General features: G+C 36.9%; 1 protein-coding gene across 1 annotated transcript in view; it reads left to right on the top strand.

Annotated features, from left to right (window-relative positions):
* Window positions 1–15344, top strand: part of NKAIN3 (sodium/potassium transporting ATPase interacting 3) — an 831485-nt gene that overhangs the window by 427012 nt on the left and 389129 nt on the right. The window contains exon 3 of the mRNA XM_004372606.2: window positions 10127–10207. Within this exon, the coding sequence (XP_004372663.2) occupies window positions 10127–10207 (81 nt within the window). The remainder of the gene's footprint in view (window positions 1–10126; window positions 10208–15344) is intronic.

Here is a 15344-nt window from a genome sequence, read left to right as displayed (position 1 = left end):
TTTAGTCAGTCACAAAAGGACAAATATTATATAAGACCACTATTATAAGAACTCAATAAAAGGTTTAAACACAGAAGCAAACATTCTTTGATGGTTACAGGGGTGGGGAGGGAGGGTGAGGGTTATTCACTAACTAGATAGTAGACAAGAATTATGTTAGGTGAAGGGAAGGATGGCACACACTAATGGGAAGTCAGCACAACTGGACTAAACCAAAGCCAAGAAGTTTCCTGAATACAACCAAACACTTCGAGGGACAGAGTGGCAGGGGCGGACGTCTGGGGAACATGCTTTTGGGGGACATCTAGGTCAATTTGCGTAACAAAGTTTATTAAGAAAATGTTCCTTATCCTACTTTGGTGGGTGGCATCTAGGGTCTTAAAAGCTAGTGAGCGGCCATCTAAGATGTATCAATTTGTCTCAACCCACCTGGAGTAAAGGAGAATGAAGAATACCAAAGTCACAAGGAAAGTATTAGCCCAAGAGACAGAAAGGGCTACATAAACCAGAGACTTCATCAACCTGCGACCAGAAGAACTTGATGGTGCCCGGCTACCACCAATGACCGCCCTGACAGGGAACACAACAGAGATTCCCTGATGCAGCAGGAGAAAAGTGGGGTACAGAACTCGAATTCTAGTAAAAAGACCAGACTGGCCCCGTACTGTCAACCCAGAACTGAAACCATTCCCAAGGCCAACTCTTCAGACAAAGATTAGACTGGACTATGGGACATAAAATGATACTCATGAAGAGTGTGCTTCTTAGCTCAGGTAGATACATAGGACTAAATGGGCAGCTCCTGTCCAGAGGTGAGATGAGAAGGCAAAGAGGGTCAGGAGCTGACTGAATGGACATGGGAAATCAGGGGTGGAAGGGAGGAGTGTGCTGTCACAGTGTAGGGAGAGCAGTTAGGGTCACATTACATGGTATATATGAATTTTTGTATGAGAGACTAACTTGGTTGTAAACTTTCACTTAAAGTACAACAATAAAATAAAGTAAAATAAGAAAATGCCACAGCCACCCCAACCTTCCACAACCACCACCCTCATCAGTCAACAGCCATCAACATCGAGTCAAGACCCTCCACCAGCATAAAGATTAAGACTCACTGAAGATTCAGATGATGGTTAGCATTTTTTAGCAATAAATTATTTTTAATTAAGATTAAAAAAAAAAAAAAACAAAAAAAACACCATGGCTTAGGTTAGGTGCACCTTAGTCCTCAAAGTGACATCTTTGATTTTTAACACTTTAAAGAGGTCTTTCAACAGATTTGCCCAATGCAATATATTGCTTGATTTTTTGACTGCAACTTCCACAGGTGTTTGTTGTGGATCCAAGTAAAATATTTTCTGTGTTTATCATGATGTTGGAGCCCTGGTGGCTTGGTGGTTAACAGCTTAGCTTCTGTGATAGTTAAGATTGTGTGTCAACTTTGCTGGGCCATGATTTTCAGTGGTTTGGCAGTCATAGGAAGTTGTGATCACTTCTGTGTTGAGATTTGATATAATGTGATCATCCCTATGATGGGATCTGCTGTGAGTAGACAGTCAGTTGAAAGGGAGTTTCCTTGGGCGTGTGGCCTGCGTTGAATATAAGTAAGTGACCATTCTGACAAGGCTCCTGGGCTTTTTCTTGCTCTGGATCCTGCAGCTGGCTCCTGTTTGTCTGACCTCTAGTTCTCAGGACTTAAACTAGCAGTTTACCTGCGGTCTTGCCTGCCGATCTCGGGATTCATTGATCTTCGCAGCCTGTGAGCAACAGCTCTGCTATCTGACCTACCAGTCTTGGATTCAGTAGTCCCTACAGATATGTGAATCAGGAGAAGCCTCCAGCCTGACCCATGGACTTGGGATGTTCCAGTCTCTACAACCCCGTGAGGCATTTCGTTGATACAAATCTCTTTCTATATATATTTATACGTTTTACTGGTTTTGCTTCTCTAGAGAACCCAGCCTAAAATGGCTGCTAACCAAAATGTTGGCAGTTTGAGTCCAGCAGCCACTCCTTTGAAGCCCTGTGGGGCAGTTCTACGTTGTCCTATACAGTCATTAGAGTCTGAATTGACTCGACAGCAGTGGGTTTGGTATTTTGGTATCATGATGTTTCTTATTAATCCAATTGTGAGGATTTTGATTTATGTTGAGGTGTAGTCCATACTGAGGGTGATGTCTTTGATCTTCATCAGTCAGTGCTTCAAGTCAATGCCCGCAAGGTTGTGTCATCTGCACATTGCAGGTTATTAATGAGTCTTCCTCCAGTCCTGATGCCGTGTTCTTCATATAGTCCATCTTCTCAGATTATTTGCTCAGCATACAGATTGAATAAGTATGGTGAAAGGATACAACCCTGACACATACCTTTCCCAATTGTAAACCATGCAGTATGCCCTTGTTCTGTTTTAACAAATGCCTCTTGGTTTATGTACAGGTTCCATATGAGCACAATTAAGTGTTCTGGAATTCCTATTCTTCGAACTGTTGTCTTTAATTTCTTATGATCCACACAGTAGAATGAATTTGCATAGTCAATAAAACGCAGGTAAACATCTTTCTTGTATTCTCTGCTTTCAGCCAAGATCCGTCTGACATCAGCAATGATATCTCTTGTTTCAAGTCCTCTTCTGAATCTGGCTTGAATTTCTGGCAGTTCCCTGTCAATATACTGCTGCTACTGTTTTTGAATTATCTTTAGCAGAATTTTAATTGCATGTGATATTAATGACATTGTGTGATAAGTTCCACATTCTGTTGGATCACCTTTCTTTGGAATGGGCACAAATCTGCATCTCTTCCAGTAGGTTGGCCAGGTAGCTGTCTTCCAAATTTCTTGTCATAGACAAGTGAGCACTTCCACTGTTGCAACCGTTTGCTGAAACATTTCAATTGGTATTCCGTCAATTCCTGGAGCCTTGTTTTTCACCAGTGCCTTCAGTGCAGCTTGGATTTCTTCTTTCAAAACCGTCAGTTCTTGATCATATGCTCCCTCCTGAAATGGTTGAAAATTGACCAATTCTTTTTGGGAGAGTGACTCTGTGTATTCCTTCCATTTTTTTTTTTTTTTTTTTTTTAATGCTTCCTGTGTCGTTCAATATTTTTTTCATAGAAGAAAACCAAAAACCAAATCCATTACTGTCTAGATGATTCTGACTCATAGCAACCCTACAGGACAGAGTACAACTGCCCCATAGGGTTTCCAAGGAGTGGGTGCTGGATTTGAACTGCCTGCCTTTTGGTTAGCAGGCAAGCTCTTAACCACTGCACCACCAGGACTCCTTTGCCCATAGAATCCTTCAAAATTGCAGCTCGAGGTTTGAATTTTTTCTTCAGTTCTTTCTCCTTGAGAAATATCAACCTTGTTCTTCCCTTTTGATTTTCTAACTCCAGGTCTTTGCACATTTCATTATAATACTTTACTTTGTCTTCTCCAGCTGCCCTTTGAAATCTTCTATTCAGCTCTTTTGCTTCATCATTTCTTCCTTTCTCTTTTCTCTTTTTCCTATCTTCAAGAGCAAGTTTCAGAGTCTCTTCTGACATCCACTTTGGTCTTTTCTTTCTTTCCTGTCTTTTTAATGACCTTTCACTTTCTTCATGTATGATGTCCTCCATGTCATCCCCTAACTCATCTGGTGTTCACTCAGCGCTCAGTGCGTCAAATCTATTCTTGAGATGATCTCCAAATTCGAGTGGGATATACTTAAGGTCATGTTTTGGTTCTCATGGATTTGTTTTAATTTTTTTTCAGCTTCAACTTAAACTTGCATATGAGCAATTGTTGGTCTGTTCCACAGGCGGCCCCTGGCCTTGTTCTAACTGATGTTATTGAGCTTTTCCATCATTTCTTTCCACAGATGTAGTCAATTTGATTCCTTCTTTTTCATCCTTTAGATATGCTTAATTGAAAAAAATAATAAGTGAATTAAAGGTTATTTCACCAAACAATTTCACAGGATGGACTAGACAGTAATTTCTTTTCTCTGAACTTGTCAACAATAGCTCAGCAAGAGGAATTGTCCTGACTGAATTTACAATGACAGATTGAGAATGTGTTCATTATCTAAATTTGAACACAGTTGAAAATTTACATGGTAAAATAGTACATGCTGCTATGCCTACACTTACCATTAGCTGGCTTACTCCTCAAGACTTATCTTCTTCTAAGAAACATAATGCTGCAGGCTGCTGCCACTATCATTGAGGAAATCCTACATTAGAAAAATTCACCAGAATAACAAAACGAAAAAGCAGTATTTCTTCTTCTGATATCATCACCACTGATAAGGTCCAATTTACTATTTCTGTATTATCTTTTAGAAGACAAAAAAAAAAAACAACTTTGTAATATGGGACACCTTTGCAGATTAAAAAATTGTTTTAACTAAGCTGCAAGGTGGGAGGGGATACCAAGTTCAGTCTTAGGATTTGAATGCAGCTTTTGTGTTTCTTTGGCTGTAGACTATATGAAGCAGAGTGTGGACTGTGAAACAGTACTTAGCAGACATAAAGTACTGTTCTGGAATCAGCTGTTTCCTGTCTGTTTACTCCTATGCTAAATATTTTCAAAAGCTTACTTTTAAAGTCTGAAATGATATTCTGCCCTAGAATTATTTAAATATTTATTCATTAATGGGTGATTTTTTAAATCAAGCAGATTTAAGTAAATTTAAATGAAGAAGCACTAGTTAATTTATTTAGCATTTTAAAAATAAAGATTAACTTTGGAATTAAAATTAACTCAAAACAGCCCTTAAAAACTAAAAATTACCAAATGAATTTGCTAGGTACACAATTTAGTTATTTGACCCTTGAGCCAATGCACATATGCAAAGAACAATTTGTTTGATGTGAAATATAACATAGCAAAATTTTCCTACATGTCATCATAAAACACCTTCCTGAATTACTGCTCAGCATTGCAGTTAAGAGCATTAAGTCTCCAAGTGGCACCAGATTTAAATCCCAGCTCCATTAATAATTATTGACTGTAAAGCCTTCAGACAGTTATTTGCCTTCTTTGTGCCATAGTTATCTCAACTTGACTCATGGACCATTTTTTAGAATTATATAATATAAAGTACGTGACTTTCTTAGCATCACCTAGCACAGAGTAATGCTCAATACGTGACTGACCTGTCAATACATCTTTCTTTCCATTCACTTTGCTCTCCTTGCAGTTAAAATGTAGAGATGGTAGGCTGCTCTTAAAGTTTTCCTGGATATAAACTCTAGAAATGTTAGAACAATGAGTGAGCAAGGGACCTCCCATTTTAATAAGTCTAGCATATTGTGCATAATATTGTAGCTGCTTAATATACACATGAGTGAATGAGTAAATGGTCTTTCTGGTAAATGGTCTTTCTGGTAATTGGAAACAAAAGCTAGCTCAGAAAGTAAAAATAATTCATGTTATATAGACTGATTCCTGAATAGGGAAAAGATAGATTGGAAGACTTCTAAATTCATTTCAATTTAAAATGCTGAAATATCTTCATAAAACTAGGAAATATTCATGAAGCCACGTAGAGTATGTGAACACTTATTTCATCCATACAGGCAGGATTTATTTATGTAAATTAGGATTTAAAATATATGTACTGAACATAAGCAAAGTAGTATATATAGGTAAGTAAATAGATACTGTACACAGTTTTGTTTTGTTTTGTTTTGCTTTTTTTAATATTAGGAAGTTAAGTCTTCTCTACTTAGATCTATCTGGATATAAGGGCACATAGGTGTGCTCCAGGATAAACAAAGGATGTTTATTAAAAGTGTTTATTAAAAATACAGTCATCTCTTTTAAATTCTTATTTTAATTGAATTATGAATAAAATAACGCACTTCCAAAAGAAGGCAGGGTGGATAGCCAGTTTTTTATGCCATGTATTGTACCTAATACACCTACTCCTCAATTTTATCTCACATTCATGACAATAGTAAAAAATCTATTGTCTGACTATTTTGTGCATTAATAATGTACATCTAGCAGTAACAAACATCAAGGTGCAAGGTGAGAGTAACACTGGCTATGATGGTTAAGGTTATGTGTCAATATGGTGGGCTATGATTCTCAGTTTGGCAGTTATGCAGTGATGTAATTTGGCATTTATATAATGATGTAATTTGGCAGTTATGTAATGATGTAGTCATCCTCCATTTTGTGATCTGATTTGGTCATTCTCCATCTTTGCATAATGACCTGGTCTTTGGAACCTACGCATGTAGATAAGGAGGAGGGTGTTTACTTCCTGCCTAGATAAGTTCCTATGAATGTCTTTGTATCATTAGAAACATCTTTCCCTCTATCTTTATGTAGACATTTCTGTCTCAGGTGCACATTGAGGTACATAGTTTACGTCTCGTAATAACTCAAAACTCAATAATACAAATATTGTTTGTTCTTATCAAATTAATACATTAGAAGAGAAACGCCACAATATTGACAAAAAATAAAATAAAAGCCATGATGCTCATATCATGCATGACACATTAATTGTAGAATATAAAAGACACCGTCATTCCCAAAACATTACCAGTTATAGAACATATGTTGTTGTAGTTAGGTGCCATCGAGTCAGTTCTGATTCATAGTGATCCTGTGTACAACAGAAAGAAACTCTGTCCAGTCCTGCACCATTCTCACAATGGTTGCTGTGTTTGAGCTCATTGTTGCAGCCACTGTGTCAATCCATTGCATTGAGGATCTTCCTCTTTTTTGCTGACCCTCTACTTTACCAAGCACGATGTCCTTCTCCAGGGACTGGTTCCTCCTGATAGCATGTTCAAAGTACATGAGACGAAATCCTCGCTTCCAAAGAGCATTCTGGCTGTACTTCTTTGAAGACAGATTTTTTCTTTCTTCTGGCAGCCCATGGTATATTCAATATTCTTTGCCAGCATCATAATTCAAAGGCATCAACTCTTCTTCCGTCTTCCTTATGCACTGTCCAGCTTTCACATGCATATGAGATGATTGAAAATACCATGGCTTGGGTGAGGCGCACCTTAGTCCTCAAAGTGACATCTTTGCTTTTCAACACTTTAAAGTTTTTGCAGAACATTTGCCCAACGTGATATGTCGTTTGATTTCTTGACTGCTTGCATGGTTGTTGATTGTGAATCTAAGTAAGATGAACTCTTTGGCAACTTCAATCTATTCTTTGTTTATCATGATGTTGTTTATTGGTCCAGTTGTGAGGATTTTTGTTTTCTGTATATCTGGGTGTAATCCATATATTTTATAGAAATATATATGAATGAAATAAAATTCTGGTAAATTGATGATTTGGTGAAATAGTCACTTGACAAACTGCTAAACCTGGTGAAGGATTAACTAACGAATTATTCTGTAGTCATTATCCTACAATTTTTTAAAACAGAGCCCTATCGTGTAATGCTTCTGAATCCCAGTTCTGGAGTCAGATTGTCAGGTTTCAAATCCTAATTCTGACACTAAATAGATGACCAAATGATTATCTCTCTAACATGGTTTTAGTACAATGACTGAATGATGAGCTCTAAGTAAAGTGCTTAGCACAGCACCGGGAACACAGAAACATCAAAATAATGTCAATTGATGTTATTTTTAATAATTTAGAAGATGCCTGTTAGAGTCTACTCAGACTGGTAGTTTTATCTTTGAAAGTTAAAATTGGCATCGATAGTACAACTTCTGAGAGATCCTGCATATATTCAATCACAAAATTTGTGCTTTGATTTTTAAATAGATGTTTTTTATTATGCATTTTCTGTGTCTATGAATTAATTGACTTTCCTAGAACAATACATGTGGGTTTAGGTTTGTAGTCCTAATAATTAAGAATCATATGACTTTACAGTTAATTTAGTTCATTCCTTACTCTATTCTTGCTTTCTTTTCTGTCCTTCCCTACTTATGCTACGATCTTTTTACTTATGACTTAGTGGTCTGCAGTGTTCTCCCAATTCCAACATATCTGTAATTAGATTTATTTAGAATGGAAAATATCAGACCCCAGATAAGATCTTATTAGCAATCGCTTCAAAATTCATTGTGACTTATTCATCAGTTTGTAAAAATATGCGTTAAGGATACAAGTTAGCTGTTTTCAATGTTCTTGGGAAAATTTTGTGGTTTAGAAAAGTGAGTTTCAATGCATATGGCACATTTTTTTAAAAATTGTACAGTATAAGTTCACTTATTCTAGAAGACTTTAATAGCAGAAGCTAGCAGCAGCAGCAGCAATATCTGCAAACACCAAGCACTTCAATACATATTCTAACTTATATTAACTTGTTAGCATATTCTCAAACTTCTCTAAAATTGCAAAAATTTAGGAGCCTTAACTAATTATTATTATTGTATTATTCCTTAAAAAAAGAAAAGATGTGTGATGTGACAACAAATGTACCCAATTATAAGATTACACAGCTACATAAGATTATTTTGAAAGGCTTTAAAAAATTATAAATAACAAAAAGGTACAAAATTTTTATTTAATTGTATGAATAGTTAACAGCTTCTGATGAGGCTTCTAACAGGAATTTGGCTATTTTATCATGTTGCCTTTGAGTTGATTCTGATTCATAGTGACCTTATAGGACAGAGTTGAACTGCCCTATAGGGTTTCCAAGGAGCAGCTGGTGGGTTCGAACTGGCAGCCTTTTGGTTAGCAGCCATAGCTCTTACCCACTGAGCCACCAGGGCTCCTCCAGCTTTTTTTTTTTTTTTAAATACAGTGTATACAATTCATTATTCTATTATTTGACATAGGCTTCCTGGGGGGCACAAGCAGTTTGCTCTTGATTACTAACCTGAAGGTTGGCAGTTCGAACTCACCCACTGGTGCCACAGAAGAAAGGCCAAGAAAACCCAACGGAGCAGTTCTACTCTGTAACAGGAGTTCACCATGAGTCAGAGTCAACTTGAGGGCAATGGTTTATTGTTTGACATAGAACAAATTAAGGAAATGATTTCAGTATTTAACAATAGCATATAACAATTATAATCACTGATAGAAAGCAGTAATTTAATTAGTATGCCTATTTAAGAAATTAATAATTTATATAATTTTGTGGTAAAGTAAAATGAATGGGCAAACTATTACATTTGACCCGTTAATTGTCCTCCCTAAGTACCATCCTCAGTCATCCAAACCATTCTGTTCTTCAGTTCTTTGGGCCTCACGTTCTTTGTCAGCATAAGGAAGTAACTGGATAAGGTGAGCTGCCCATAGGCCCTCTCTTCTATAAGTCCCAATATGGGGCTGCCTTATGCTCACAGGCAGAAATCTGGTTGCGCAATGGTTAAGCTCTTGATTGTTAACCAAAAATCAGCAGTGGAACCCACCAGCTGCTCCCCAGGAGAAAGATGTGACAGTCTGCTTCTGTAAAGATTTACAGCCTTGGAAACAGGCATTTCTATTCTCTCCTATAGGGTTGCTATGAGTTGAAACTGACTTGGTGGCAGTGGGTCTGGTTTAATGCTCATAGGGTCACTATGAGTAGGAATCATTCAGTGGCAACAAATCTGTGGTTCATTTGTTTAATCCTAATCCTAATTATTAATTTCTGTGCTTTTTAGAAGCATTTTATATTTTTTATGATACGACTTTATTAGAGGCACACAGTCTACTCTTAATAAAATGGACCAATAAATCAAAGTTTGTTCATTTTACTTCACATATCCATTTTCAAACATTCAGGATATGTAAGTACTGGCTTTTGACTAACATTCTTAAAATTTTGATAGTTTAATATTATAACTTAAATAGACATAAATAGGTAGGTAGGTAGATAAATAGATAGCACACATAAAATTTTTTATAATGGCATTCCTTGAAAAAGATAATACTAAGAGAACAGAAATCAAGTCAGCACTTGGATTTAACTTGCATCTGCAAGCCAGGAAAGCACTTTAAAAATAAATCTAGTTTTAATGGCATCTACTGAGAGCTGTAGAAACTATTGGATTTTTAATTTCTAGAGATCTTAAGGGACCTTATATGGAGCACTCTTTTTGAGAGCTCCCTGAGTGTTTCTTCCCAGAAGACTTATACTTATTGATAGGTTATTATTGATTTATTTAGAATACATAACTTTCATCTGCACATTTTTCTTCTCTTTTTTTCCCCCTTTCTATCTAGTATACAGTATGGACTGCCCTCTGGGTCATCTGGAATGTATTCATTATCTGCTTTTATCTGGAAGTAGGTGGACTCTCTAAGGTGAGTTTATCATGCTTTTAAAGTAACTTAAAAAAGAGTACACTCATTGATAACTATTATGACTGCATACTATCATGCATATAAGTATAGCGATATAAGTAATATTACAAATGGAATTACTAATCTGAAGAGATTTGGGGTACCATTCAGCAAAGACTGACCTTGAGAAAATCTTAATATCATGGAACTTCAAAGCAATGGCTTATGGTTTAGTTTGTTATCCTAAAGTAAAACTTGGCTTCCAACTTATTCTTGTGTTCATTTTTAAAAGACATAATGTCAAAGTGACCACAGCCCCAAATGTTAAGTGAAAAATGGTTTTGAATGTTCTTGTACTTTAAGTAGGAGAAGGAATTGACTAAAATGTTAATGTAACAAACATGAACAGCAAATTGCTATCTTTGTTTGAATATTAATTTTGGAAAAAAAAATTTGACAAAAATGAAATCCTTGTACATGTAAGTGGAACATACATTTACTAACACATAAGTGCATTTGTGTGGCAATTCCTATTTTAAATTCCTGATCAGACAGAAAAGTTGTCTGAACGCAACATGAGACAAATGTTATTTCCATCTGTCTAGAACAAATGTCAGCATAGCACATGATTTCATTATGACTCCTGTAGAAACATCTTTCGATTGCCACCCAAATGTAAGCGCAATTCAGTTAAGTTTCTAGATGTGTTTCTTAAACATTTTTCTTGTAAACCTGCACAGTTTCCCTGTAGACAAGAAACTTAACAGTATAATTACAAAAAGACTGAGAAAGATGTTTTTTTTTTTGGATTTCTCATTACTATCTATATTTGTACTACCTTAATCTATTGTTTTATGGAAAGTCTCAAATTTCCTGAGTAATGTGAAGGTCTTCCACTGGCGTTTGTGGCTTTGATCTTAGAAAATAACCTAGACTAGCATGGGTGCTTTTAGGATTGTTAGGTTCCATGGAGATCTTTATGGTAGCCATGCGTACTTGATTCAGTCAAGAAGCAAAACTCCTTTCAGGATTTTCTCCAAAACCTCCAGAGGTGGTTTCTGTTTGTTCTTCACTATAATGACTTTATAATTAGAACTTGTCATCATTTTCTCACATTGGCAAATGCATTCAGGAGCCAAAAATATTTCCCTTGCTACGTTCCATACATATGCACTAACATTTACTTTGAATGTTTGTGCTATTAATTGCATTTCACCACTCACTTCTATGACAGAAAAAAAGCACTTAAATAAGTACCAGCTGTCTTCTGTAACATGCAAATTATAAAGTAGCTTTGAAAACCCAAATCCTATGAATAAATTAATTATGAATAATAAGTTATGTAGAGCATTTTTCAACCCATTTTTGTATCTTGTAACTTCAATGGTCGTTTTAAACCATGTTTTTGTTTCACTGGGAGGCAATTATCCTTTATTTTCTTCCATATAAGCTGATTTGGAAAAAATTGCCAATTAGACCAAGAGAAATGTGTCCTGTGGATTTGGCAACATGGTATGTTGGAAAAAGACAGAATTTCAAAGCATAAGGTGTTAGTTCAAGTCTTGTCTTTGACATTTACTAATTAAGGGTCCTGGACAAACCATTTCACCATGCTGAGTCTTTATGAAAGGATAATAACAATACCAAAAACAAAAAACCCAAACCCCTTGCTATCCAATCGATTTCAACTCATGGCCACCCCATATGTTACGGAGTAGAACTGCTCCATAAGGCTTTCTTGGCTGTAATCTTTGCAGAAGCAGATTGCTAGGCCTTTCTTCTGCAGCACCACTGGGTGAGTTTGAACTGCCAACCTTTAGGTTAGCAGTTGATTGCAAACATCTGGGGCCACCCAGGGATCAATAGCAGTACCAGTTTTGCTAATAAAAATAGTACTCAATGTTTGTTGGGTGCCTGGCACTATTTTGGAGCCCTGGTGGTGCAGTGGTTAAGAGCTCAGCTGCTAACCAAATGGTCAGCAGTTCAAATCCACCAGCCGCTCCTTGAAAACCCAGAGTAGAGCAGTTCTACTCTGTCCTGTAGGGTCGCTGTGACTTGGAATTGACTCGATGGCAATAGGCTTGGTTTTGGTTTGGTAGTACTATTTTAAGCACATTAACTCTGATAAGCTTCAAAACAACCCTGTGAGGGAGATATATATAATTATATATCTGTATAGATAGATAGGTATGGATATATCTGTCAGTTTGTTGTACTGTGGTGGCTTGCGTGTCACTGTGATGATAGAAGCTATGTCACTGGTACAGGCAGTCCCCAGGTTACAGGTGAAATCCATTCCTTACTGTGTCTTTTACTCGAATGTTTAGGTAAGTCGGAACAGGTGCCTACAGTTCTTATTTAACCTTACATGTAGTTTAGTGCAAGAAAAGGCTCTAAGCCTTCTCAGTGATTTAAAAGCTGCATGTACAACAAGTGGGGGGGGGGGTGATTGTGATGAAGAATTTGCTGCGAGTAGGAGTTTGTTCAGTTGTTTCAAAGTGAGGGCAAATTTACAGAACGTTAAAGAGCAAGTATGAGTTGTCCATATGTTGGATGTTTGCAACCCAGGGACTGCCTGGATTTCAAATACCAGCAGTTGGAAAGGTTTCAGTGGGGCCTCCAGACTAAGACAGACTAGGAGGAAGGACCTGGTGATATACTTCCAAAAAAAAAAAAAAAAATTAGCCAGTGAATAATTTTCTGATAGTAATTATTCTGATAATGATTATCTGATATAGTGCTGGAAGATGAGCCCTTCAGATCAGAAGGCACTCAAAATATAACTGAAGAAAAGCTACCTACTCAAAGTAGAGTCAACCTTAATGATGTGGATGGAGTAAAGCTTTCTGGACCTTCATTTGCTGATGAGAAGAGACAGCTGCAAATATCCATTAGTAATTGGAACATGGAATGTATGAAGTATGAGTCTAGGAAAATTGGAAGTCATGAAAACTGAAATGGAATGCTTGAACATTGATATCCTAGGTATCAGTGAGCAGAAATGCACTGGTATTGACCATGTCGAATCAGACAACCATGTGATCTACTATGCCAGCAACAACAAATTGAAGAGGAATGGCATCAGATTCATTGTCAAAAAGAACATTTCAAGATCTATCCTGAAGTACAATGCTATTAGTGATAGGATAATATCCATATGCCTACAAGGAAAACCAGTTAATACTACTATTGTTTAAATTCCTCACCAACCACTAATGTCAAAGATGAAGAAAATTGAAGACTTTTACCAACTTTTGCCGTCTGAAATTGATCAAACATGCAATCAAGAGGCATTGATAATTACTGGTGATTGAAAGATGAAAGTTGGAAACAAAGAACAAGGATCAATTGTTGGAAAATATGGCCTTGGTGATAAAAATGACACCGGAGATCACATGGTAGAATTCTGCAAGACCAAGGACTTAGTCATCAGAAATATCTTTTGTCAATAACATAGTCTATGACTATACACATGGACCTCACAAGATGGCATCTACAGGAATCAAATCAATTACATCTCTGGAAAGAAATGATGGAGAAGCTCAATATCATCAGTCAGAACAGGGGCTGATTATAGAACAGATCACCAATTGCTCATATGCAAGATCAAGCTGAAGCTGAAGAAAATTAGAACAAGTCTATGAGAGCCAAAGTAGGACCTTGAATATATCCCCCTTGAATTTAGAGACCATCTCAAGAATAGATTTGGCACACTGAACACTAATGACCGAAGACCAGAAGAGCTGTGGGATGACATGAAGGACATCATACATGAAGAAAGCAAAAGGTCATTAAAAAGACAGGAAAGAAAGAAAAGACCAAAGTGGATGTCAGAAGAGACTCTGGAACTTGCTCTTGAATGTAGAATAGCTAAAGAAAATCGAAGAAATGGTGAAGTAAAAGGAGCTGAACAGAAGATTTCAATGGGCAGATCAAGAAGACAAAGTAAGGTATTATAATGAAATGTGTGAAGACCTGAAGTTAGAAAGCCAAAAAGGAAGAACATACTTGGCATTTCTCAAGCTGAAAGAATTGAAGGAAAAATTTAAACCTTGAGTTGCGGTATTGAAGGATTCTAGGGGCAAAAAATTGAATTACACAGGAAGCATCAAAAGAAGATGGAAGGAATGTGCAAAGTTACTATACCGAAAACAAACTGGTCAACATTCAGTCATTTCAGGAGGTAGCATATGATCAAGAACCCATGGTACTGAAGGAAGAAGTTCAAGCTACACTGAAGGCGTTGGCAAAAAAACAGGACTCTTGGAATTGACAGAATACCAACTGAGATCCTTCAGAAAATGGATGCAACTCCAAAGATGGCACCGAGCCATGGTCTTTTCAATTGCCTCATATGCATGCGAAAGCTGGACAATGAAAATGAAAGACTAAAGAACTGATGCATTTGAATTATGGTGTTGGAGAAGAATATTGAATATACCATGGACTGCCAGAGAAATGAATAAGTGTATACAGCTAGAATGCTCCCTAGAAGCGAGAATGGCAAGACTTTGTCTCGCTTACTTTGGTCATGATGGAGAAGGACATCAGGCTTGTTAGAGAGTCAGCGAAAAAGAGGAAGACCCTCAAAGAGATAGATTGACACAGTGTCTGCAACAATGGACTCAAACATACCTATTACTGTGAGGATGGCACAGGACCGAGTAATGTTTCGTTCTCTTATACTGTATTAGGACGGCTATGAGTTGGAAGTGATTCTGCAAATTAGAGCAGAGTAAGGACCCTTGAGAAACCCAAGCACTTCTGCCTCCCTTCTAGGTTGAGCTCCTTTTGTAAGAAATTCCTTTCTGTATCTACTAGTAAGTTCTCCATCCTCTGCTATTTCATGAAAGCATTTCTTCAAATTACCCACTTGGGTAAATTAATAGAAGCCTCTCTCTATATATACTTTGCTTTTTTCCCCCAAAATATGTTTTAAAATTTTTTAATAAACTTCATTTTTTAGATTAGTTTTAGGATTGTGGACAAACTGTGTAAGAAGTACAGACAGTTCCCATGTACCCCTTCTCTCCCCTGCACACAGTTGCCCCTGTTGTTAACATTTGGCAATAATGTGGTACATTTGTTTCAGTTGATAAATCAATATTGATACATTATTGTCAACTAAAGTCCATAGCTTACATTAGGGTTCAATCTT

This window comes from Trichechus manatus, unplaced genomic scaffold, assembly GCF_000243295.1.
Source record: "Trichechus manatus latirostris isolate Lorelei unplaced genomic scaffold, TriManLat1.0 scaffold00018, whole genome shotgun sequence".
Classification (NCBI taxonomy): Eukaryota; Metazoa; Chordata; class Mammalia; order Sirenia; family Trichechidae; genus Trichechus; species Trichechus manatus.
The sequence above is the reverse complement of the archived record's forward strand: the minus strand, read 5'-3'. Positions and strand labels throughout refer to the sequence as shown.